General features: G+C 48.1%; 3 protein-coding genes across 3 annotated transcripts; 1 reads left to right on the forward strand and 2 right to left on the reverse strand.

Annotated features, from left to right (window-relative positions):
• Window positions 1-80: 80 nt before the first annotated feature.
• On the reverse strand, window positions 81-5,264 carry RHOC (ras homolog family member C). Its single transcript, XM_074188456.1, has 5 exons — window positions 5,177-5,264; window positions 1,833-1,996; window positions 1,365-1,485; window positions 934-1,064; window positions 81-636 (listed from the first exon to the last, which is right to left on the reverse strand). Exons 2-5 carry the CDS (start codon window positions 1,986-1,988, stop codon window positions 463-465), a joined length of 582 nt encoding a protein of 193 aa, XP_074044557.1. The 5' UTR covers window positions 1,989-1,996; window positions 5,177-5,264; the 3' UTR covers window positions 81-462.
• A 371-nt stretch (window positions 5,265-5,635) lies between these two features.
• PPM1J (protein phosphatase, Mg2+/Mn2+ dependent 1J) lies at window positions 5,636-11,381 on the reverse strand. The gene is made up of 10 exons (XM_074190329.1): window positions 11,080-11,381; window positions 9,748-9,862; window positions 9,014-9,310; window positions 8,495-8,607; window positions 8,139-8,223; window positions 7,573-7,691; window positions 7,302-7,365; window positions 7,006-7,113; window positions 6,615-6,766; window positions 5,636-5,925 (listed from the first exon to the last, which is right to left on the reverse strand). Exons 1-10 carry the CDS (start codon window positions 11,379-11,381, stop codon window positions 5,778-5,780), a joined length of 1,503 nt encoding a protein of 500 aa, XP_074046430.1. The 3' UTR covers window positions 5,636-5,777.
• A 3,954-nt stretch (window positions 11,382-15,335) lies between these two features.
• TAFA3 (TAFA chemokine like family member 3) lies at window positions 15,336-25,339 on the forward strand. The gene is made up of 6 exons (XM_074190330.1): window positions 15,336-15,398; window positions 17,082-17,168; window positions 17,486-17,601; window positions 18,454-18,603; window positions 20,327-20,451; window positions 22,798-25,339. Exons 3-6 carry the CDS (start codon window positions 17,487-17,489, stop codon window positions 22,807-22,809), a joined length of 402 nt encoding a protein of 133 aa, XP_074046431.1. The 5' UTR covers window positions 15,336-15,398; window positions 17,082-17,168; window position 17,486; the 3' UTR covers window positions 22,810-25,339.
• The last annotated feature ends 227 nt before the right edge of the window (window positions 25,340-25,566 follow it).

The raw sequence follows: 25,566 nt of genomic DNA on the forward strand, positions 1-25,566 counted from the left end.
GCCGGGAGATCTGGACCAGGGAAAGCAGAGGCGAGGCCAGGAGATCTGGGCCGGGGAAAGCAGAGGCGAGGCCGGGAGATCTGGATAACCCCCATAGACTTTTATTGAGTGTCTTCCACCGGGAAGAACAATGAGAAATAATCCTCAGTCATGGGTGGGGAAGAGGGAAAGAAAACCTCATTCCTTGGGAGGCCCCGAAGAAGAACTAGGCTCCAGAACTAGTAATATCAAAAATAAAATGCTGGTGGGTGAACCTTAGGGTAGGACAAAGGACAGACCGCTTCCCTCACCCCCATCCCTGCTTCTTGGACATGGAAAGCACAGTCCTATTTGAGAGTTTACTTCTGCCGCTCATGAGGATATAGATGGTCCCCCCCAAATAAAAGAACTTCCCTACTCGAGCAGCCTTGGATAGGAAGGGACCAAGAACAAAATAGAGTCCAAAGAGGTGGATGGGGGAGCTCAGAGGAGAGGGCAGCCCCGCCGCCGCTTGTTCTTTCGGACCTGCAGGCCAGCTCGGGTGGCCATTTCAAAAACTTCTCGAACCCCTTCCTTGGTCTTGGCAGAACACTCGAGGTAGCCAAAGGCGCTGATCCGATTGGCCATGTCCCGTCCCTCCTCTGATCTCACAGGTTCCTGGGGGGAAGGGTAGGAAAAGTTAGGAAGTTGGGGTTTCCTCAGGCTCCCTCTCCTCTTGCCAGGAAGCAGGGGTTAAATGAAAAACATGGGTCCCGGTGTTTGGGTGGAGGAAAAAAATCAGAACGGAGAGCACATCTCAATCTCTAGCTTCTGCTAGTCTATTCCACACTCTTATCTTCCCTCTTCCTTGGAGGTAATCAATCTCACCAAGAACAGAGCAGTTTGGGGAAACTCTTCTCAAAGGGGATTTGCTTTGTCCCAGTCCACCACCCCTCCCTTCCATCCTCAGCCTACCTGCTTCATCTTGGCCAGCTCTCTCCGGGTATGCTCATCCTGCCTCAAGTCTTTCTTATTACCCACCAGGATGATAGGCACATTGGGACAGAAGTGCTTTACTTCAGGTGTCCATTTCTCAGGAATGTTCTCTGCACAGAAGACCCACCACCACCAACATGCAAACATATGAAAGATGTCAGCTTCTAGCCCCATTCCTGCCAAGTATCCCAGGCCATTACTTCTCATCTATGAGCTCAGGAGAGGGAAAATATTAAATGACATTCTGGGGAAAAGTCAAAACAGATCCCCCCCACCAAGAAAAAACAAAATCGGCCATGACTCAGAATTTGAAATATGTATAGGGTTGACTGGTGCTAAAGGTTCTCTCTTGTACAGGGTTGTCAGGGAATCTCCCATTCCTCACCCCCCCCCCAACCCCCTTGTCTCACCAAGGCTGTCTGGGCTATCAATGGAGAAGCACATGAGGATGACATCAGTGTCAGGGTAAGATAGTGGCCGAAGTCGGTCATAGTCTTCCTGTCCAGCAGTGTCCCACAGTGCCAGCTCCACCTTAAGGACAGGCACAAATCAATAGACAGTTTCCCCTCCAGGGAATACAGGAGCATTGGTCTAGAACTGGAAGAAAACTGAAGTGACCCTTCTAATCTAATGCCCTTGTTTTATAGATGAGGAAACTAAGGCATGGGATGGTGGTGTGACTTGCCCAAGTCTTTAGTTAAGAGTTCATTCCCTTGTATCAACCAGGCTGAGGAGAGACTGATTCTGAATGGCTCTTTGCTAAATGGGTCTCTGCACTCAGCTATTGAGTGGGAAGGGATTATGTCTAGGGTGGGTAACTGTTTTCTGGCAAACTGAGAAAGTTCCTTGGTATGCAATGGGATGCTTCCCCACATCACCTGCTTGCCATCCACCTCGATGTCAGCAATGTAGTTTTCAAAGACGGTGGGGACATAGACCTCAGGGAACTGATCCTTACTGAAGACAATGAGGAGGCAGGTTTTCCCACAGGCTCCATCCCCCACGATCACCAGCTTCTTCCGAATTGCAGCCATGGCTGGAGCTGGAAGAGATAAGGGTCAGTGGGGACAGTTGAAAGAAAAGGGCAGGAAAGATCTCATCCAGCCCAAGGCATTCCCTTTAAACCCTATGGAAACACATAGGCAAGAATCAAGTGGATTTGGCCAGGCACATCCTGGCTAAGACTGTTGTCCAGATCCCAGAGTGGAACTTGAGGTAGGACTATGGGAAGAGGGTAAGCCCTCCCAGGCCAGATAGGATCACTCCCAGTGATTCAGAGGTCCGGAATCAGCCTTCCCCTAAGGCCCGAGATATGTAGCCCCTAGAAAAAACAGGGAACCCCCAGGCTGAGTACAGTAGCAGTAGGCACAGATCCTCCCCTTCCCCCCCCCCCAAGCAGGGAGCACAAAAGAGGCCCAGTCCTTGCAATAACCTCATCTCTGGTGGCCGGGCATCTTGCCCACCCCCTCCCCCAAGGGTTGGCAGTTACACTGGGTCACTCAGCCCCAGGAAGGGGACAATAACTATACTGTAGGGCAAGTCACACACAGCATCTCTGGCTGAAAAGAATTCACAGAATAGCCCTCTCCAGCTCAGCCCTACTCCCTGTAACAGCCATTCCTGGCTCCTCTCTCTCCAGCCCCCAACTAAATTCAGCTCCCCCACAGGCCCTGCCCAGTCCACCCCACACCCCCTCCCTGTGACTCAGGCTGGGAGAGTCAGCTTCCTGGGCTTTCCAACACTAACCTCCCCCAACCCACATGTCCCAAACAACTCATCGCACCTTCCCATAGCATGGACTGGCCCAGATCCCTTCCCTTCAACCAGGAAGGAAGAGTCCCTTTCTCCTCGTTCCCTGGGGAAAGGGGCTGGCCTGAGTTCCCAGATCTTTTTCTGCTTTGGGGAAGAGGGCAGCACTGGAAACCTGAGGAGCTTTGTGTGTTGGGGTGAGGATTGTAACCTAGCTGGGAGGGGCTCAAAGAGGATGAGATAAATAAGGCCTAATCTAAGAGCTATACACGGGTGGAGGGGGGGGAAGGGAGACAATTGGGGGAAGATGGAAGGAATGGAAATCTAGTTCTGCTGCTGAATCTGACTGTTGTACTCAGTTTCACTGTTGGGCTGCTCTCCAAATACCTCTGCTCCTTCACCCCAAGTCAGGGTTTAGTCAGGCTAAACTAACACCCCTTCCAAGTCATTTCAGCCTGCTAGGGTCTAGAACCTCCCTTTCTCCAAGAAGGAACCTTCAATCAAAGGAAAGGAAACATATTTCCACAAGTAAGGAAGTAACCACTAAGCTTAACCTGCTTGCAAGTATTAGCATTGGGAGGAAGGGACAAGGAAGAGTTACAGGTCAAAACAAATATTCATATTCATCCAATTCAAAGAGTGTCTACTCCAAGGGACAAAAGTGATGTAGAGGAAAGGAGAATGGATCCCAAAAATCAATCCACAAGGGTTCAAAGTCCATTTCTCCTACTAAAGTGCCGCCTATTCTTTAGGGCCTCAGTTTCTTTGTGGGGTTAAATTATCTCTTAAAATTCCTCTCTTATCTAAACATTATGCCTGAGGTGCCATACCAAGGAAGGGAAAAGAAGAGGCCACACGATAAACACCTCAAGGATTCTTCCAAGATGAAAAGGGGGAAGGAAGGAGCAGGTCACTCCCCCAGAATAAAAGACAAAAAGACCCTTCAGCTACAAACTGTCTTCCTCTACCTCAAATTTCAATAGACAAACACTGGAAAAGTCAGCTGGATAGGAAACTGTGGACAAGAGATGGGAAGGTTACATTTCCCACTCGAATACTCTCACCATACTCATCAAGGAGCAGCACCAGATTTGGGGAAAAGTCTCCTTAAGGGATGGGGGTGTAGGGAGGGAGGAACCTCAATTTCAAGGCACCAGTTTTCCAGGGCAGAAATTAGAGGTAAAGAGCAGTCAGAGGATTCTGGCCAGGGTTCCTGTGTTTTGAGAGTGAAGAACAACTGAAGCAGACAAGAGTAAGGCTAAAGACCTCCCAGCCATGTTTGGTGAGGTGTGGGTGACCTCTTCTTCTGGAGAAGAGGATCAGTTGTCCCTCCTCTCTTGTTCCAATTCACCTCCAATATTTACAGATGAAGAAACTGAGGTTCAGAGAAGTGAAAAATTATTACATAATCAGGGCATCCTGGACCTAGGAGTGACTGACCAAAGAACTCCAGATCTGGAGTCAATGCTCCCCCCAAAAGGAGCAGGGCTACCCCGTTAATCCAACCTTAGAGGTCTTAACTAGACCTCCCCACTCCAAAGCCAATCATTTCACTCCCTTTAAATTGGGAGAAATTAGAGACTGGGGCTTCTTTCCCAGGTCGCTTAAGAATTCACACCTGGACTCACTAACCCCCCCATTCCAAAGCGGCTGCTTCTTGTTTTCTCCAGGGTGACACCCCTCCAGTTTCACCCTAACAGAAGAAAAACTGAGTCTAAGGAAGACACCCTAACCCAGTGGATATTGGGAGAGGGGGTGGGGGCGCCGGTGAGGTTAGAACCTTCTCTGTCTCCAACTTTGTTTAAGAGCCCAGGAGTTTTAACTTGGAGGGGGGGATGGGGCAATTGTTAACCGCCCAGATTTAGCATTTTCCTCCCCAGAGAAGGCAGACCAGGACCGGCTACACCAAAGTGCGGGGGGAGGGGGAGGATCCCTAACAAAATAGGGTCTGGGGTGGGGACAGCAGGGAGGAGGGGCAGGCCTTTCTCACCACCCTCCCCCTCCCCCAGCCCGACCAAGGGAGTGCTCCCGGAGGGGTGGGGGCGCCCATAGGATTCCCTTAGGCAGGATCAAGCCTTCACTCAGACACACATTCTTACCCCAAGGGGACTCTCTCGGCCTGGGCACGGGCCAGCCGGGCCCCCTGCCCCACCCCCACCCTTCGGGAAGTGGCCTGCCTTCCCGGGCCCCATTCTCTCCCCAAGTGCCAGGAGGGGGTGGGCATCTGAGGGTCGGGGCGCCGGGGTCTGCCTCCCGGTGACTTGGGGCCGTCCGGCGGGAGGGAAGGGGTTCAGAAAAGCAACGGGGCGGGGGCCAGCGTGCAAGAGGGATGAAAGAAGGGGGGTGGGGAGCGAAAGGAGGGGATGGAGCTGCCCCCCCCCCCGCAGCCCCCGAGCGGCGGCCACTGGGCAGGGCTGGCAGCGGAGGAGGCCGCCCGGCTACCCCCGCCGCCCCCCGGCGCCCCTTCCCCTACCTCGGGCTCCGCTCGGCGCTGCGCAGTCCCCGGCCTGGGCGAGACTGACCCGGGGGTGGGGGCCGCCTCGCCCAGCTTCTGCACCGCCTAGGGCCGGGGGCGGGGCGGGGGCCGGGCCGGGGCGGGGTAAGGGTGGGGGCAGGGGGGAAGAGGTTGGGTCCGGGCCGGAGGGCCACGCCCCTCTGTCCCCAAACCTCGGGTCCCCCACCCCGAGCCCCCGGGCCTGAGGGCGGCCGCGGGAGGACCCGGGCAGCGGCGGTCCGGCGGAAGGGTGGCCGAACTTTGGGGCTGGGGGGAGCCCGGGCTCAGCCTTCCAGGGGCTCCGGGAAAGTTGGGAGAAGCTGTGGGCCGGGAGGCTGGGAAGCAGGCGCGGTGCCCTCCCGCGGCCAGCTCCGCCGGCGCTGCCGGGCCCCCCCCCCCCCGCCTCCCCCCAAGTAGAGACCACGCAGTTTGGGGGTCCGTTTGGTTTATTTCCAACCCAGCCCTGGATCTGATAGAAGGAGGGGCTAATCCTGGCCACGAAGTACCGCTGAGGGGTCTTATGGAGCCAGCTGTGAAGTGCGGGCATTCTGAAGAAGCTGAGCAAGAGGGGCCTAGGCCCCTAAGTGTAGCTGCCGGGCCCCCCTAGTGGGATGACGAAGACAGAAATGTCATCGCCAGAGCCCATTTTGTCATTGGGGAGCCGCCAGCCCTGCTCCCTGGAGATGCCCCTGGCCCCCAGGACCAGGGCCTGGGCCAGTGCTGTGTACCTGTCAGGAATACACATGGACTCAGATTACCTCCGTGGACTAGTACAAGTAATGGTCACAATGATCCATTCCTATCATCTTTCAGCTTTTCAAGGGTTTTCTCCATTATTATCCTCCAACAACCCTACTTGAACGTGGTATTCTTGATAGATAGACTCACTGAGAGCCTCCAAGACCTTGGAGATGGTAGTCTAGTCAGCTTTATGGATGACGCAACAAACCCAGGGTTGTCCAAAGACCTTGGAGATTGGATTTTAGCCATTTTTATGGATGATAAAATAAATCCAAATCTAAAGAAATGGAGTGATTTGTCCAAGGTCTCAGAAACAATGGATTATCCCCATTTTACACCTGAAAAGAGGAAACTAAAACAAGTCAGATGTCCTGCTGTAGGTCACCTAGATAATGAGTGGCCAAGTGGCCTTCTGTGCCAAACCCAGTATTTGAGAAATACAGGCAAGCAGCATGCCTAAAAGATGTCAAATTTGACTTCCCTCTCTCTATTACTTTTTTTTTAGTTTTTTTTTTGCAAGGCAATGGGGTTAAGTGGCTTGCCTAAGGCCACACAGCTAGGTCATTATTAAGTGTCTGAGGCAGGATTTGAACTCAGGTCCTCCTGACTCCAGGGTTGGTGCTCTATCCACTGTGCCACCTAGCTGCCCCTCTATTACTTTTCCATCCAACCTCACCTGCTGGGGTCATTGGGCTCATAGCTGGACAGTACTTTGTCTACAGTGGCAGCCACATCTTTGTCACTGCTGACATCCCATAATCCATCTGTGCCCAGGATTAACACATCATCTGGGCAGTGCTCATACTGGGTAAGGTCATATACCTGTACCTGGAGAAGTATAGGATGGGGTGGGTAAGTAGGTGGGTCAGATAGAGCATCACTGGGAGTAGAAAGTGGGAAAGTCAGATGGACATGACAAGGACTAAGGAGGGATGGGAATTGTGTAAAACTTTCTAGGTAAATAATTCAAGAAAGTATTGTAGAATTATAAGATTTGAGAATTAGGGACTCAGAAAAGCCAGAATGGCCAGGGATGAGGGTTGTGTGAGAGGCCTGGTACAACTCACCTCAGGGAAACAGGAGAGGAAGGGTTTGACAGGCAGGGCAGAGCTACACACTTTAAGATTATGGTCACCCAAACCCCGGGTCACTCCAATAGTGGCCATTACCCGAGCCTGTAAGGAATGGGTACTGATTTAAAATTTAAATTCTTCCACATAACCTAGGTCTTCTGACCATTTGTTTACACTCTGATTCTTTAGATCTATAAAAGACTTTTGATGATGTCTACTAATAATCCCTCTCCCCATTACACACACACACACACACACACACACACACACACAGGACCATGGGACTTTACCTTTTTACCTTCTCCACAAACCAGGGGAAGCCTGAGATCTTCCAGTTCAATCTTTTTATAGGCCCTAGGGAAGAAGAAGCAGGGAAAGTGTTGCCCAGACATCAAACTACTTCATCCCTCTTCAGTAGAGGCCACTCTATCTCTTAGTCAAGTTCCCTGGGAAAGGGAGTATCTGTCCCCACAACCAACCTCCAGCTGCTACCCAGGGCAGTGAGGGCCTCCCAGTGATGGGGAGATAAGTGAATCAAGCCAAGCAGAAAGGCAGTGTTACCAGCCAGTCATATTATGGTCCCGATACAGCATTCGTTGACCCAGCTCTTTTGGTTGGACTCTCCGGGGAAACTCGAGGTGGGTGAACTCATTGCCCAACAGCTCTGGCTTCAGGAAGCCCTGATGGATCGTGGCAGGGGTTGGTGAGGAACAGGTAGCACCCAAGGGAATTGAGGGATCAGGAATATCCTGGGGTTGGGTTACATCATCCCCCACTCTTGCACATAATTTATTATGAAAGATAAATTTGTCTCTCAGGGTACAGTAGTGACTCCCTCACAGTGACTAAAATATCTCCCCTTCCCATCTAGTGGATCTTTCCTTCCTTTTACCTTTTTACCTTAATCCCCATTCTCAACTATGAATGCAGAATGAATTGAAATGACCTACATTTCTTCCCATAAGATCATAATTGCAGTTTAGACTCTCCTCAGACACGGGATTAGCTTACTCTTTACAGCAGAAGAAACTGAGGCAAAATGTGTGGATAAAGTATAAGCAGTAGCCCTGGAGAAACTGAGGTCTGGGAGAAGTTCAGGGGAAGAGTGAGGGCTGGGTCTCACTTACAAGGAGTTGCAGTCTTTGTCTTTCTGTCTCGGGAGTAAACTCTCGAGACATTGGAATGATTTCCCCATTTCGGACAATGATAGCCCTAGGATGAGAGAAGGGAATGTAGAACCAGCTTCAAGATTAAACCAATCTTCAGGGCTAAGGAGACCCAATGCTCAACCCAGGCACTGTCCAGATCCTGTTCCAATGAATTCTCCCACAATTCTTTTTTCCTTAAGGGCCATCCACCCCTTGCTTATCTCTGATTTCTCAGCTCCTTGCTGCCATTTTTATATTTGTAGTTTCTTTGTTCTTATAGCCATTGACAGCTCCCCAAACCAGATTCCTCAGCATTCTCTTTGCCCCCACCGTACCTGCTGTCTCCAGCATTGGCCACATATATCTTCCCTAGGAGATAGACAACTACCAGGGCACAGCAACCCCCGACTGCATAGTGACTCCTCTGTTCTCGTGCCATACGAGCATCCTGCCATCAGGGAGAGATGGATGAAGTGGGAAGGCAAAGAGCTGGAGATAGAGGCTCTTCTGAACCCCAGAGAGAAATTGTGACCCAGATCTCCCCCTGCTCCCAGTTCAACCTGACCACATGAATGCTGTGATGAAAGGGGTTCAGTTTTGCTTAGGGAAGAAGAGTCAGAAATGGATGGAATCCACAGAGTTGGGAGAAAGGAAAGAAAATGTCTTCCTCTCCCTTTCCTCAATTTTCTTTAAGGCTGAGCTCAAAGACATTCTTTGGACCTTTCCCTTTTGGGCATAGGGGTCAGAAAATCTGATCCTTCTGCCAGCATCTGCCCTCCCCACTCAGGTCCAAATGACTCCTTCAGAAGACTAATGTCTCCCTCCCCACCCAGACACTCTTCTTGCCTCCTCACCATGAACTGGAAGGCATTCTCAATGGCCCCTACCACCAGGCTCTCATGGGTCACCTCTTTCTGCAATGGCCAACATGGCTGGGACCCACCAGGGTGTGAGGGCTCCAAGGAGACAGAGGCCTCAGTGGCAGTTGGAAGGCAGAGAGGAGGTGGAGCAGGGTCCTGCAGGATCTCCACTAGGCCCCGAAGCTGCTCCCGAATATGTCGATGAAGGAGTCTAGAGGCCATCTCTGCTGCCCCACCCCCTGCATGCCCATCAAACAGGCCCCAGTAGTGGAAGCAGAGACCCCGGTGACCCTGAAGAGAAAGGATGGAGAGCATCAGATATGTAGGAGAAACTTCTAGAGGACCAAATTAGGTCAACAGAGGATGGGATCAAAGACAAGCATTAGTGTCAGTCTGGCCAGGTCAAAAGTTAAGGGTCAGAAATCTGAGGCTGGATAGAACCAAGGTTTAAGGTCAAACTAGTGAGTAGCTCACTAACAAGGGTTGGAGCACTTATTACTGTGAGATGTTGTAAACTGAAAACTGAGGAAATTTTTAAAATGGGGACTCAAGGCCAATTCTAGGAATTTTTTAATATTCAGATAAAAAAATCAACAGCTGAAGCTGAGAAAGTCAAAACCAAGCAGCTGGTTAATTAAGATTTGGGCCAAGGTGAGAAAGGAAACAAGTTTCCCCAGTGATTTCCTATTTCAGAATAGCAGAAAGGTCCAGGGGCCTGAGGAACTCACCTGGTCCTTGATGGATTTTCCTGGCCCACCCATCCTGGCCTGTCTGCCTTCAACATAAACCACTTCACAGCATGCCTGGTCCTCATTATGCCGACTCTTGCCTGCATTAATGACCCTGACAGGCCAGATTGACCACATCAGACTGGACACACAGCCAAGGACCCAGAATAACCCCCATCCCCCATTATCTTCAGCTTGCCAGTCAAGTGTTGAAAGGTCAGAGCTGACCTGGGATATAGGCCAGAGAGAGAAACAAGGTTTGGAGAGAAGGGGAATAAATATACACAGAGCCTTGGTTTGGGGATTCATCTCTGCCATCTGACAGAAGCTCCCCTTACATTTGATCTTGACAAGGGAAAAGGCCCCTTCAGTCTTTAAGGAAATACTATAATGGGGGGATAGAAGAAGAAAAGTTAGGAAATTTTACTTCTTGTCTCTGATATCCTTCAGGAGGTGAACCAAACCCTCTCTGGGCTGCAGATCCTAAAACGGGGCAAGGAACTGTCTCTGATCGTTTGCAACAACTCAGGAAAAGAGGATTAAAGGGGAAGGGATAGGCCGGCGCACACAGCCCTGGAGACCTGGAAAGGATCATGCTGGGGTGGGGGTGGGGGCAATATGACCCTACCCTTCCTTCTCTCCACCTGCTCCATCCCACTTTCAAGCTTTTATTTTCCGGGCAGAGACATTAAAAATGTATCCTAGGCTGGGAACCCAGAGAGTTAAGCTCGGCCCAGGCCCGGTTCTGCTGCCCTGAAGGAGCTGTCCAGAGTTCCGCCGGCCCCTACCACCTCCAGCTACCTCCCCCTCCCCTGGAGAATAAGACCGAAACTTCGCGTCCCAGGCTATTTCTGGGTATGGAGGGGGAAGGGAATGACTGGTCATGAGGTCGGGAGTCGGCGCACGGGGGAGGGGGCTCCTTGGCTCCAGTCTGGCCCCACTCTTACCAGATCCCCGGACTTGTTCTCTCTCCCACCCACACTTATCTACTAACTATTGGCTTGCGAGTGGACAAGCCACCGACTTATAGCACCGGTTCTCAACCTTGCCCTGTGCCTCCCCTCCCTAGGATGGTGAGGTGGGAGCTCCAGAAAAGAGGGAGGAGCGTGATGGGGTCCCTGATTGGTGAGATTTGGGGCACACCAGTCTCGAGCCGAGATTTGTGAACTTGGAGCACTCCATAAAGAGACAGGGGTCCGAGAGGAGGAGGGCAAAGAGGGAGAGTGAATCTCAGGATTTCAGGGGCAAATCTGGGGGGGGGTAAAAATGAAGATCTTGGGGTCCAGGCTCCCAAGATGTCATTCTGGAAGGGGGTTAGGGCAGGGGGCTCACTCGGCATAGCCCGTTCTCCAGGGCAGGTAGCGGCCCGTGTCCGGGGGGCTCTGCACTAGGCGGCCAGCGTGGTCTTCGGCTCGTCGTAGCCCCCCGGGGCTCAGCTGCAAGAAGGTCGGTCGTGAGCAACTTCCCCGGTTCTCCACTGCGCCCCCAGGTGCGCCTGCTGGAGGGCTCCGGGGTGTTTCTGGGGGAACAGTGGGGTCGGGCGACGCTGGGGGAGGGAGCTCGTGGGATCCGGACCCCGATGGACCCCCGGAGCTGACCAGGTGCGCCACGGCTGAGCGCACTCGGTTTAGCATGCTGCGACTCTTGGCCTCACCCCAGCCTTGGCCCCACCCCAAGGACGCCCCACCCCTGAGGGCTCTGGGAGGGAGGTGCTGACACCAATCCTACTGATCCCGGAGCGAGGCGAGCTCTGAGCTATGCTTAATTCTCAGAGCAGCATCACCACCGGCATCCTCTAGCCCCGTTTCCTGCCTCGTCTCTCGCCTCAGTTTCTCTTCACTGCCCTGGGACGGAAATGGGCCACCTGTCTGTAGGTGGTGGCTCGGGACACCGGTCTCCTGTGTGTTCCTGACTAGAGGTCAACCAGGAGCCCCTTTCTGAGTAGCTGGAAATCACTGAAAAAGGAAAAACCCGGGAGGTTTTTTAGTGGCGCTCTCTGACAATAGCCTTCACCTGAATGCTAGATTCGGAAAGGCGGCCTTCGGGAAGGCAGAGCCTTGGACCAGTTGCCTCAGAGCCTAGCTAGCGGCCCTGAGGAGTAAAATAGCCCCAGCCTCTGGGTGAGAGGCTGCCTGGTGACCTGGTGTGACAACACCTCTCCTGAGACTGTACCAATATGTGTGTGTGAAGGGGAGGCTGGGGCAGGAGGGGAGGCTGGGGACTTTGAATAGGAGCTGAATTAGTCAATTAATCTGTATTAATCTGTATCCCCTAGGGACACTTTCCCAAGTAGGCCACCTCCTGTGGCAAAAGGTCTGCTATGACTCTGTCTTTCTCCCTCCTCTCTGTCTTCAGCTTCTAAGTCTAACCACCACTTTTCTTTATTAAGTCACCCTATTTCCCACTCACAGATCTGAGGGGGCCCGAGTTTGTTTTAGGATGGAGAGGAGTGGATAGCTGACCAAATTCAGTAGGACATTGAGCTTATCATGAAACTACCACTGGAGGGAGACACAGGCCAAACTAACCATCTTTGGTTGAGGAAATGGACAGAAAATCAGGGGCACAGCAAAAAATCAGAAAAAAAAAAGAGAGAGACTAAAACATGGATACAGAAATAGGATATAGTATAATAACTTATATATTCTTAAAGGATCTGTAACTTCATAGCTTGTAGAATTTCCCCCACTAATAAGGATCGCAAGCAAACCATGATTTAGTTTGAGACACAGGTTTGTGACTTATTCAGGGTCATTCAATTAGAAAGCACCAAGTGCAGTACTTCAGAACAGGTCTTCCTAAACCATGGTGCCTCCCCCCCTCCCTTCTTTGACCTAAAAAGATCTTAATAAATGTCTGTGGAATTGAACTGAAGGCATAGATAAGAATGTCACTGTATGTCAATTTTCCAGAAATACCCTGGTTCTTATTATTCAGTGTTTCTGGGGCATCTCCCTGTTTTCTTATCTTACTCAACCACTCTTTTACACTTTACATTCTTTACCCAACTACAAGGGATATATATATAAAATCAGCAAACCTAAGAATGTGACTGAAGAAGATGGTCAGTAATTTCATTATACTCAAAATCTCTCCTCATCCTGACTTCTTTTTTTTTTGCAAGGCAGTGGGATTAAGTGACTTGCCCAAGGCCACACAGGTAGGTAATTATTAAGTGTCTGAGGCCAGATTTGAGCTCAGGTACTCCTGACTCCAAGGCCAGTGCTCTATCCACTTCGACACCTAGCTGCCCCTTCTTATCCTGACTTTGACCAAATAGTTCCCCTCTGATCCCTTCATCTCCATTCCTAAAAAGAGATAGGACCTCTGGATATTGAAGCTCTAGTCTTTGGAGATCTTAGAGACCATCTAGTCCAATTTATACCAGAACACCAGGAAGTCTTTTATCTTTGTTTTTTTCTTTTTCTTTATTTTTTAGGTTTTTGCAAGGTAATGCGGTTAAGTGACTTACCCAAGGTCACACAGCTAGGTAATTATTGTCTGAGGTAGGATTTGAACTCAGGTCTTCCTGACCAGGTCCAGTGCTCTACATGCTTTGGCTGTTCAGTCCTGTCCAACTCTTTGTGATTCCATTTGGGGTTTTCTTGGCAAAGATACTGGAGTGGTTTGCCATTTCATTCTCCAGTTTACAGGCAAATTAGTCACTTAACCAGTGACTTGCCTAGGATCACACAGTGTTTGGGATAGATATGAACTGTCTTCCTGTTGCCAAGCTCAGGGCTCTATCCACATTGCCATTTAGCTGCCTGATCTGCCCACTAAAAATGAAATAATTTGACTAGAGACTGTACTAACTCCTAGGGCAATCAGAAAGATATTTGAATTAGATTTTAAAGGAAAACCAGTCACTTGAAGGGAGGAGAGGTGAGGAGGCACAATATTCCAAGCATGGAAGACAGTGAGAGGCATGGAGTAAGGAAACAGAGTGAGAACATCAAGTAAGCGAAGACTGTTGGAATGAGAATAACGTATGAGAAGAGTGGAGTGGGAGGAAGGGTTAGGTTGTTAAGAGCTTTCAATGCCTCAGCAAGTTTTTATTTGATCCTAGAGGTAACGGCCATTAAGATTTGTGCAGGGAAATGACATGGTTAGACCTCTACTTTAGGTATAGAACTATGGTAGAAAGATAAATGTGGTTCTTGGATGCCAAAACTTTGCTAATCAGTCAAGTTTCCTCCCATAATTAGGAAGTTTTTCACTTGAGTTCCAAGACAGTGGACGTGAAGGGAAAAAGGGGGGTTATGAGCCCCTGAAGAGTCCCAGAGGATAATCAGATCAAAACCAGAAACTTAACTCTATCAAGAGAGTTTTTTTTTGACTGAAGGTAGGCCAAAGTCTAGGGGTCCAATGGCCTGGGTCTCTGGAGAGGACTAGCCAGGGGCTCAGAAGAAGATGGTGGCATATCAATACCTCAGAGCAAGGGCTCGGTGGCCTTGTACTAGTTCTAACTTTGGCTGCTGACTGCGTGCCTGCCTGGTGCAGCTCTATAGGGTGTTTCTGGGCAAGGAGTTCAAAGCTAGACTCATTCACCTAAGTCATTTCCCCTATTTTCTTCCGTTTCGAGTCCCCATGAAAGCATGATTACAATTTTATTTCTTTTGTAAATACTTTGTTTTCCAATTATATACAATAGCAGCTTCTACCTTTAATTTTCTGTAAGGTTTTGAATTTTACAACCCCCCCCCCCCCCCGGCAGTCTGATAGTCTTTGCCTTTGTTTCTATGGTATAACATTGATCGAAATTGAAGAGAAAAATTTGATTTCTTAAAAGAGGAATTTCTTTGGTTTCCAGACTTCAGTGAGGAAAGAAGTCTTTCACAGCTGTGTTCCTAAGCCCTGGGGGACTGCATGAAAAATACACGTCTATAAAAAGTAACACAAGTCCCTCTTTGCACCCCCTCCCCCGTCTACCTTGCCTACCCTCAGTCCCAGTTCTGCCGACGCCTCTTGCCCCTCCCTCCACGGCTCCGAGGGCGCATCAGGGAATGGACCAAAGAGAGGCATCATTTCCGAGGTGGCCAGGACCGTAGGGATCCCCGCACGCTGGGACCCGGGGCCGGGGGGATCTTGGTGTGAATTCCAGCGGCTTGGTGATCAGGGCTACCCCTGGGCCAGGACTGGGAAGGGGCGGGGGGCCGGGGGTCCAGGTGTTCTCCGGCTCCCCGCAGCGGCCGCCAGAGGCCGCTGCTGCCCGGTCCCCGCTGGGCGCCCCCTCCCCGGCGCCGTCCCCGCTGTCCCGGCCGGGGCTCTGGCGGCTCAGCCGGGCTGGGCGCTGCGCCGCGTCCTCCCGCCTGCGCTGCCCCAGGAGGAGGGCCGGGCCAGGGCCGGGCCAGGGCCGGGCCAGGGCCGGGAGCGGGCGGACAGCCGCGCGGCGGCTGCGCGCTTCTGGAGCCCGCGGGGGCCGGAGAACGGGGACGGAGGGAGCCGAGCCGAGCTCCGCAGAGCTGGGCTGGGCCGGGCCCGGAGCGAGCGCCCCAGGGCTCCGGGAGCGGCACCCTCGAAGGCAGCCCCCGGGGACGGAGATCCAGCGGCTGCAGGGCGGCGACGGCCGGCTCCGGGCTCTCCGGTCCGTGGTCCTCGAGTGTGGGAGCAGGGGCGACCCCTGGTTCGGTGGGCAGAAGCGATCGCAGGTACGAGACACCAGAGAGCCCAGGTGTTGAGATCTGGGGGGGGGGGTGTCGAGAGGACTGAGGACAGGGCGGGGGCGAAGGGGAGGCTAGGAAGAGACTGAGGGGGCCTCAAGTCCCCAGACAAACACCCGAATTCCTTCTGAAGGTAGGGCGCTGCTAGCAATGAGGTGTGGGGCTGAGGAAGAGGAGAGAAGGCTCCATCCCTTCCAGAGCCTCCACTCCTTGGAGACAGGAGGGGAAACTGAGGCAGAAGTGGACACCAAATCCTTCGATGTCTTAGTGGAAACAGATCCCCAAGTAGAATCTACTTTTGTTTTCCCTAGTGGATGATAGAGGGAGTGGGTAGGCTAAGATTGCTGCAAAAGGCCTCCATCGAGGGCACCAGTTTCCTTGCAATCTACGCATAGCTTAGGGCTTCTTGGAACTGGGAAGGAGACATTCCTCTAGATGGTGAAAGTTGGGGGAATGGACCAGAAGAGAATAGGGGAGAGAAGAGAATCACAATGGAATTTTGGTTGAAAAAAATGGTTTATAGACAGAGGGGAGAAGTGACCAGTGCCTAGCTGAGTGGCCTTTCTGATCCACATTGCTTCTCCTACCTCCCAAACTGTGTGGATGTTAGTTAACTCCAGGGGTAAAATGGACACACAAAAGGACCCCCCCCCCCTTTTCCTTCTTTCAAAACAAAGTGAAGTCTGATCAGCTATGCCGAGGTTTCTTACTCCATCCAATATTCATGTGAAACTGTGAACAATAACACTAGGTGCTCTCCCCCAAATTTATCCTGGATATCATTGTTATGCTTTCATTCTTGCCACCCAGCCCCCCCCCCCCATCTTCTATAGCTCTGTCTCTGTCCCTGTCTCTCTGTCTTTCTCTCTCTTTGTGGTATAAAGGGGATCCCTTAAAAAGAGTAACTGTTGAGGGTTCTGTTATCTGGGAATCAGAGATGTTGTGTGATCTGATCGTCTGGAACAGAAAGGGATGAGAGGACAGTCGAAGTGAGATGAACTCAATTTATCTTTCAAGGAGAAAGTGACCAGATACCCTACAAGGACCCAGGCCTGGGGAGTTGAGGAACTGGGAGTAGATGGTGTAGAACCTAGTTCAGGATCCCAGAGTAGGAGGGTCTCAATGTCCTCTACCCATTTTTCACCAGAAAGGGGGCCAGGTGTTTTCTGTTTCTTGGCTCCATTTATGTCATTCAGTTCCTGTATGAATTATTACCCAGACAATCCCAATCTAGTCTATCTCCTCATCTCTGAGAAACCACAACCCTCTTCATCCCAGGGTAGCCAGAAAGAATTCCTCAGACCCTTGTCCCTAGATCTACCATCTATTGCTGGCAGGGGGAGAGGAGATGACCTGAGGTCTTTGTGGAAAGAAGAAACACATACCCTCTCAGGGTAAAGGAAAGGAACAAGAATGGTTTAGGACTTCTGCAAATTTTGCCTAGAGATCTGATATCTGAGGGATCCCACAACTACCCAAATATTTCCTCTTTCCTTCTTGCCTTTTAATATTATTCTCTCTCTCTCTCTCTCTCTCTCTCTCTCTCTCTCTCTCTCTCTCTCTCCATATATATATATATATACATATATATATATATCCCCCGTACACACACACACACACACACACACATATTTATTTATATATGTATATATCTTTCTTCTCTCTCTCCAGAGACCCCAATGTTTTCTTCCACTCACTCAGGTGGAGCCAGTTTGTGTCCAGTAGATTTACAGGCAGTAGCTGGAAGCCCATTAAAAGGTGAGTTGGGGGAGATAGGCCAAATTAAAGGGATAGATTGGCAGAAGTATGAAAGCATACTGACTATACCTTTTTTGGTGGCCTCCAACTCCATTGTCTATTTGGAGAGGCTATTTTCCCCATTTCTCTCCTCTGATTTGGGTATCATTTCTCTATTCTAAGATTTCCAGAGGGTTCCCTCCATTCCTAGCTTCTTTCAGTGGTGTATTTGGGAACCCTATCCTGGCTGGGATTGAAAGAGGAACAATAGCATAAGGAGGCATTTGGAGTTTTAGTCCTCTTCCATACCTATACATCTTGTGTCTCTTTTTCTTCAGAATGAGTGAAAGGGATTTTCGGAGCTCAAGCACAGGGGTCTGTCTTTTGGTGCTTTGCTTGGTCACACTGTGGGCACGACTAGCATTTGCTTCATCACATCCTCGGACTCACACAGGTTTTTGGTTTCTGGTTTGTTTGTTTTTTTTTTTTTCTGGGAAGGGAAGCACGAGGAGTGTGCCTTTGAAAGAAATGGGTCTGTAGTAGCGAGTTGGAACTGGGATGAGAAGGGGTGTCCTTTGTTTGACTGTGGAATCATACATAGTATGACTGGAATCATAGTTTGACTAACATGACCTTGGACCCTGCCTCAGGGGAATGGAGATAGACAAGAGAGCTAGGCCCTGAACAGATGCGAGGCTTAGAGAATAGAATTTCCATAATCATTTCACTTGGTGCTGCTTTCTGTCCCCATGTTTAAAAAAAGAACAAGTTCAGCTCATTCCATAGAGCACAAAGATGTCCTATTGTTCCGCACAGTAGCCCCACCCTGAGAGAAATTGGAAGATTTATATAGGAGAGTTGGGATTCAAGGGTTAAGTCTGGACCCCTGTCCTAATTCTCTGGTTTTCCTTCTGGAACAGTGAAAGCCTATGCAAATCGGATAATCCTTCCCACTCATTTGTGAGTCCCCTAGTCCTCTCTATCTCCTCACACGGTGAAGGCAAGATGAGGAGGGGCTGTAGATCATTCTCTTTGAGCTGGGTGGGTAGGGCTCTTTTGAAGGTGTGGTCAGTGTGGTCTCAGTCTCAATCTTGGGTTAAACACTCCTTCAGAAGAGTGGGGAAGTGTTCTGAAAATACTCAGGAGGATTTCTACTTATCTCTTAATGGAAATAATTTTTAAAAATCTTCTCTGCCCTGAGGGTGGGGAGCTAAGTGAGAGGGGATGTCCAGCATGGCTCTATGGGAAGGAGGAGTATTGGATGAGTGAGGAAGGGCAGTATCCTTGCTGACGTTTCTTCTTCCAGTTCATGTGGAACCTGGCACCTGTGAAGTGATTGCTGCCCATCGATGCTGCAATCGGAACCGGATTGAGGAGAGATCCCAAACAGTCAAATGCTCCTGCTTCCCAGGCCAGGTGGCAGGCACCACTAGGGCAAAACCTTCCTGTGTGGATGGTGCGTAACTGGGGATATGGTCAGAGGGGACGGGGTGGCAAGACTACATGAGATTAGCAAAGAAAACTGTAAAACTTCAAATAACATCTCTGGCTTTGTGAAATGAGAGAGTTTTCTTTCCTTCAGCCTTAGGTTCCTACTTACCCATATGAAATATTCTTGTTGTAATCATCACCTGACAATGGTGAAGATAATAATAAAAATAACAATTCTTTCTATGCACATAACATGAAAGGAATTATTATTCTTTCTTTTCACATGAGAAAAGCCTTTCTTGCACATTTAACCCTTCATATTATTAACCTTCTGTCACACTTCTCTCCTACCCTCTTGAACACTTTTCTCCATAATCACTTTGTATCTTTATACTTGCTTCTTGTACTCTCCTCTCATGATGTACCCTTATACCCATCCCTTGGGTGCCCACCATCACAAATGCATATAGTCTCAACCACTCAGGGCAGCTAAGAGGCATAGTGGATAGAGTGGCGAGTCTGTAATCAAGATTTGAATTCATGCCTGGTTTCATATACTTTGTAATTATGTGACCCTGAGCAAGTCACTTAATCCTTTTTGCTTCAGTTTCCTCACTTATAAAATGAGCTGGAGAAGGAAATGACTAATCACTCCAGGATCTTTACCAAGAAAAGTCCAATTAAGGTCATGAAGAGTTGGACTGACTGAAAAAACTGACCAATAACAACTCATAACTTCTCTTATACACATAGATTAAGTCTCTCTCTCTCTCTCTCTCTCTCTCTCTCGCTCTCGCTCTCGCTCTCGCTCTCGCTCTCGCTCTTGCTCTCTCTCGCTCTCACTCTCACTCTCGCTCTCACTCTTGCTCTCTTTCTCTCCCTCCCTCCCTACTACAAACACACAAATACATGCCCACATATATATATCCACATCTTTCTTAGGATTTCTATCTCTCTCTCCTTTCACCTTCTTCCCTCTTTCTTTTCTCTCTCCTTTCTCTTTCTCCTCTCCCTTCTTTTTTTTTTCCTCCCCTCTCTCTATTTTTAATTCTAACTCTTTTCTTACTTACTTTCCTCTCCCCTTCCCTTTCTCCCCTCCCCTCACCACAAAAGGAACTCCAATATATACCTTTTCATACATTTTCTCTGGCTTACTTATACATCCAGGAAGGGACTGTTTCATTTTTGTCTTTCTTTCTCCAGGGCCTAGCATTGTCTGGCATATGGCAGACACTTAATGCTTGTTCCCTGACCATTCCCTTGACCATTAACACTCTTGTATAATTGTATATTGTATGTTATTGTATAATAACATGAGCATGTCTTCAACTCACCCACTCCCGTCACATTAGCTCACACATAGAAGCAGAGACACAGTTGCACGGCCACAGGAAAAGACTGTGGAGGAACTGCCTAAACAGTAATGATATGGTTGAACTGTAGCATCACCATAGGGACAGATTACTCCTCTTTTCTGCCCTTGGTTGGCCCAGCTTGTCCTTAAAAGATAAAGGAACTTGGAGTCCCTGGAAAGTTCCTTCTCACCTCAGCCCTCCTAGAAATGGAGATGAAGGATGGTATTGGCAAAGGATATGGGTTAGCTTTAGGGCTCCCTACTTTCACGGAAGCAGCCTATCCCCCAAGGGGTTTGTGCATGAAGGCCTCTCTCATGGTTCCTCCCAGCAGTAGGAGGATGAACCTAGGTTTTGCTAAATGTGCTGACCCCTTCCCATTGTCCACTCCCATAGCCTCCATTGTCCTGCAGAAGTGGTGGTGTCAGATGCAGCCCTGTCTGCCTGAAGAGGAGTGTAAGGTGCTTCCAGACCTGTCTGGATGGAGTTGTAGCAGTGGAAACAAAGTCAAAACCACCAAGGTACCTGGGAATGGATTCTTTATCCCCCTGACCCTCATTATTCAAGGAAGCAAGAAAAGGAGAGGAAAGTGTCTTTTTTTTTCTTTTTCTTTTTTTTAAGGTTTTTTTGCAAGGCAGATGGGGTTAAAGTGGCTTGCCCAAGGCCACACAGCTAGGTAATTATTAAGTGTCTGGGGCCGGATTTGAACCCAGGTACTCCTGACTCTAGGGCTGGTGCTTTATCCACTGTGCCATCTAGCTGCCCCAATGGAGGTTTCTTAGTTGCATCCTGAAGAAGGAAGCCAATGGTAGGTGTCCAAACCATAGGGATGAATCCAGGGAGATACCCTGCACCTGATTTGATTCTGAGAATTAAGCAGGATCTGGATTTTAATCTTGTTTCTACCTCTAAAATGCTAGGAATTCCTGGCAGGTTCTTGACTCTCATATATCCTCCCTCTACCCCAGGATTAGAGAAACATTTTAGAAACCCACAAAAATAGAGAGAAGTCAACCTGTAAGTCAAGAACTGATGGAACAATATGGCCTTAAGAGCAGAGACAACTCCACTTCCACCAGGATTCCTTGGGTATTAGCTTCCCTACCTACTCAACCTTGGTCTAGGAGTCCTCTCCCCGCTCTCATCTTAGCTCTCCCTATACCCTCTTACCCACTTTCCTCTAGGTTGACAGCTCTGCCGTGGTAGAGCTCGACATGATTATTATTTTCATGGTTTGCTGCCTGCCCCACAGAACAAGGGGTAATTAAAATTTTATCAAACTCATTAGCAATTCCAAATGCTTAATCAGTCCCATCATTCTCTCATCACCATTTATACAGATGAGGAAGGCTTCAACTATCTATCTATGCCAGAGCTAGGCTGTTCCCTGCCCCTGCCCCCTCTGTTGCCTAAACCCAAAAATGATTTGTGAAAAGACAGAGAGAGAGTGGAGCTTTGTAAAGCAACCTTTCAGAGTCTGAAGTGTTGTTATAAGGAGGATGCCAGTCAACTCTTCTCCAACTCCAAAGAGACTGAAACAAAGGGACGGGGGCTTAAATTGGAGCAGCAGCCCCAGAGAGTTTGGTTAACTACAAAATAGAATTTATTTGTCTATTGGGTGAGGTAGTATGCTATACTCTGGAATGTGTTGGACTTGGAGTCAGGGAAACCTAAATTCAAATGTGTTTGGGATACTTACTAGCAGTACATCAGAGGCAAATCACTTAACCAGTAACCAAAGTAGTAAGGCTGAAATGAGAAAATGTTGGGGAGCAGTTAGGTGGAGCATTGGATAGAGCACAGATCCTGGAATCAGGAGGACCTGAGTTCAAACCCAACCTCAACACTTGAAACTTATTAGCTATTTGACTTTGGGTAAGTCACAACTCCAACTGCCAAAGAAAAGGAAAAAAAGAAAATGTTGGCAAAATGCTTCAAAGCTATATGTGAATATATGTATAAATATATATATTTATATATCTGTTGTTTACATGTAAATGTGTAGCTATGTGTGAACATACCCTCACCCATATATGTATGTATGTATGTATGTATAGATGTAGATATGTATGTACATCATCAATTTTAATTATTTGCAAGTGAGAGAGAAGCTGTGGAATCTTCTTAGAATCCTTTTAAGAATAAAGGTAGGTGGCGGCTAGGTGGCGTAGTGGATAAAGCACCGGCCTTGGAGTCAGGAGTACTTGGGTTCAAATCCGGTCTCAGACACTTAATAATTACCTAGCTGTGTGGCCTTGGGCAAGCCACTTAAGCCCGTTTGCCTTGCAAAAAAAAACAAACCGTAAAAAAAAAGAATAAAGGTGGTACTCCATGCTACTTGAAATATTTACTATCACTTTATAGGATTAGATTTGTACAAGTCTCTATAAACTAGGGGATATTTAATCTTATTCTGTTCTAGCAGTCCAGTGAAGCCTGTAGACTCCTTCCAAGGATAATGTTTTTAAATGCATAAAATAAAATGCTTAGGATTACACAGGTAACCAATTATTCTGAAATGCAGTTATCAAAATATTTTTTAAAAAGAATTCACAGAAACCCTGAAATCTATTTACAGATTCTAGGTTAACCAATGCTTCAAAGACATGCTAGCTAATTTTCTCTATCCTATGCCTGCAGTATAGGGAATGGTTAACCAGTGAAAAGTGGGGGCCCTTGGCTCCCTTTTCTCAGGTTTGTCTGCTTAGCATTGCCAAAGGAAAGAATGAAAAGACCATAGAAAGTCTTTTCATTATGCCGAGCTTTATGGTTGCTAGAATGGGGTTACTGCCTCTTTGAGCAGACCATGGTGGGTGGTGAGGGTGGTTTGAGCCTCCCCATACCTAACTTCTCACTCTATTTTTCAGGTCACACGATAGCCCTTGCAGAAACATTCTGGTCCAGAGAGAAAAAATGGAACCATGAGCCAAAGAAGGCTTGAGAGGCACGAGGATCCTGGAAGATGGGAATAATTGGAAGTTCTTGGATGGGCTTGCCTCATCAGAATTTCAAGGCAATGGAAGTACTATCCTCTGGTGAACATCATTGCAATGTCCTCTTTCCTAGGGGCATTTCCATTAAGCAAGCAACCAGTATTTCTCAAATAATCTCTGTGGAGAACTCTGTGCTAAGTGAGGACATAGATGAATGACATAATTCTGTCCTGAGGGAGCATATAGTCTAACTGGAGAGACCAGACACATACAGGAAATTTTCAGAGATAAATGATAAAGCTAGTTAGCATTTTTAGGCTATTGGGGGGGGGTAGTGGAGGTCAGGAAATCAGAGTCTCTGTCTTTGAGGTTTCCCCCCTCTCCCTGGGTTTACCATAGCAAGCTAGGGGAATCTTATCCATTGTTCCCATTAATCGAATGTCTTCATGAAGCTGCTGATTTTCTGAAGTAAATCATTCCTCTCTTATCACAAATTGGTAATGACTTCATCCCTTTTGATAAATAGCAGACATATGGGAGAATGAGACAACATCCCAGCAGAGTTTCTGCAATGGGGTAGCCTATTGAGTAGTTGGTTCAATAGAATTTTTGGAGTGAGAGTTTATAAGAGCCTCCTTAAAAGAAGAAAGGGCTCTTAAAAGAACATGTATGAAAAAAAGCTAATGAGATAGCAGAGTTTTGTAGGAAGAACACAGAATTTGGAGTTAAGACCTGGATTAATTTTGATTCTGCCATAGCTATATGGCCTTGGACAAGTCCCTTAACTTCTATGACCCAGAGTTTTCTGTTAAACTGGATATTTCTAAGATCCCTTCAAAGAAATCCTTATTTTTAGGATTCTTTGAGATGATTATGAAAGTGCTTTGTAGTTTTTGAAGTACCACATAAATTTAAGACCATTACCCTCACAAAATCCCACCTCTGTCCTCAATTTTTTTTTAACAATGAAAGAAAGTGAGGTCAGAATGTCTAATTGACTTGCACAAGGCCACAGAGATAGTTTTTCCATCACTCAAAAGCTTTTATCTACTGTTCATCCTATGAGTTGGGGTTCTAATTGGAATGACATTGAGAAATAGGATATTTAAACAAGAATTGTTAATCATGTAGCTCTTTTCCTAAGCATGATGTGGCCTTACTCGGGGAAGGGAGGAAATAGGGAGTAGGGAAATCAGAGTGGAGCTGTTGTCAAATTAAATTTCTATTATCCCCAGTATTCAGGAATCTCCCATCAAGGGTTGGATATCCTTTCCAAACTGCATAGTCTCAGAATACTCTCAACCCCAATCCTTGAAAAGTCCATTGACATTTGAAGGTCATCTATGTCCACTTATCCAAATGCACTTTGGGTGAATGCCCTTGTATTACACCCACCTATCCCTGATCCTTAGGAAGATAGACATGAGAGGTTTGTCTCCTCCATCATAGCCAAGCTGGTAAAAGATCCCATTGACTCCCATTATTTAGAGCTGGAATGAACCTTAGAGATAATCTTCCCTTATTTTGCAAAGGAATAAGGAAACAGAAAAATGGTGGAATGCGTAGTTAGCAGCAGAGCCAGGACTAGAACCCAGGTATCCTAAAACCCAATCATCTCTTTTTTTTTTCCCCCTCTACAACACATGTTTCTGGAGTCAGAATCAAGAGGGTCCAAGGAAGGATAGGTCTTTGTGAGAGAAGATTTGGGGGGATTGGAAATATTGGAGGAAAAGGTTTAAATTAAATTGATTAAATAGTCAAGTGGAATTAAAAAACAACCTTTGTTGAAGAAAACTTCTGGTTCATGATCACCTCAAATGGATATAAAAATGGTGGTGACTCAGGATTGGGAGAAAATGGTGATTGGGGTGGAAAGAACTGTAAGGCAGAATGTCGACCCAGACTAGGCTGCCAAGCCTTCAGAGAATTACAGAATAACAGAGTGAATCTCAGAGGTCATCTTAACCAAGTCATATCTGGATAGATAATATCCTCTCTTCACATTCCACACAAGTAGTCATCTGGTCTCAAGCTGAAGACCTCCAGGTATGGGAAATCCAAAAGGAGGGGGCTCCCAGGCAGGTAAGGGAATATCCGGGCTTCCCCAAACCCATCCCAGTCCCTAGGCCTATATCTTCCTCAGGAGAGCACATACCTACCTTATACTCTCTATCTTTTCCCATTGCTGCTCTGTCCTATCCTGTGACCTTGTTGCTAGATGGTGTGGTGGAAAGAGTTCTGGGCATAGAATTAGGAAGACCAGAGTTCGAATCCAGTCTTAGACACTTACTAGCTATGTGATCCTAAGCAAATTACTTAACCTTTCTTGCCTCAATTTCTCCATCTATAAAATGAGTCAGAAATAGCAAACCACTCCAAAAATTTGCCCAGAAAACCCCTAAAGAGATCCTGAGGAGTCAGACATTCATGAAACAACCCAACAATATCTTCAATCCCCTCCTCCACTCCAACCTGATTCGTAGTTTGTTATCGTCATATTTTTGTAACTGAGTATTTAATCTCAGATTCTCATTTGACTGTAAATGCCAGATTCTGAAATATTAAATTCATTTTAATCTCTGCAAATGCTAGGGTCAAGAGGCGGGTGTAGGGGGGAGGAATAGATAAAAGATTTGCCATCTCTTCCAAGCAGGATCTGGGACCTGACCTGTTCTCCCTTGAAGCAAGGAAATGCTTTAGATG

This window comes from Macrotis lagotis, chromosome 5, assembly GCF_037893015.1.
Source record: "Macrotis lagotis isolate mMagLag1 chromosome 5, bilby.v1.9.chrom.fasta, whole genome shotgun sequence".
In the NCBI taxonomy this organism is placed as follows: domain Eukaryota; kingdom Metazoa; phylum Chordata; class Mammalia; order Peramelemorphia; family Peramelidae; genus Macrotis; species Macrotis lagotis.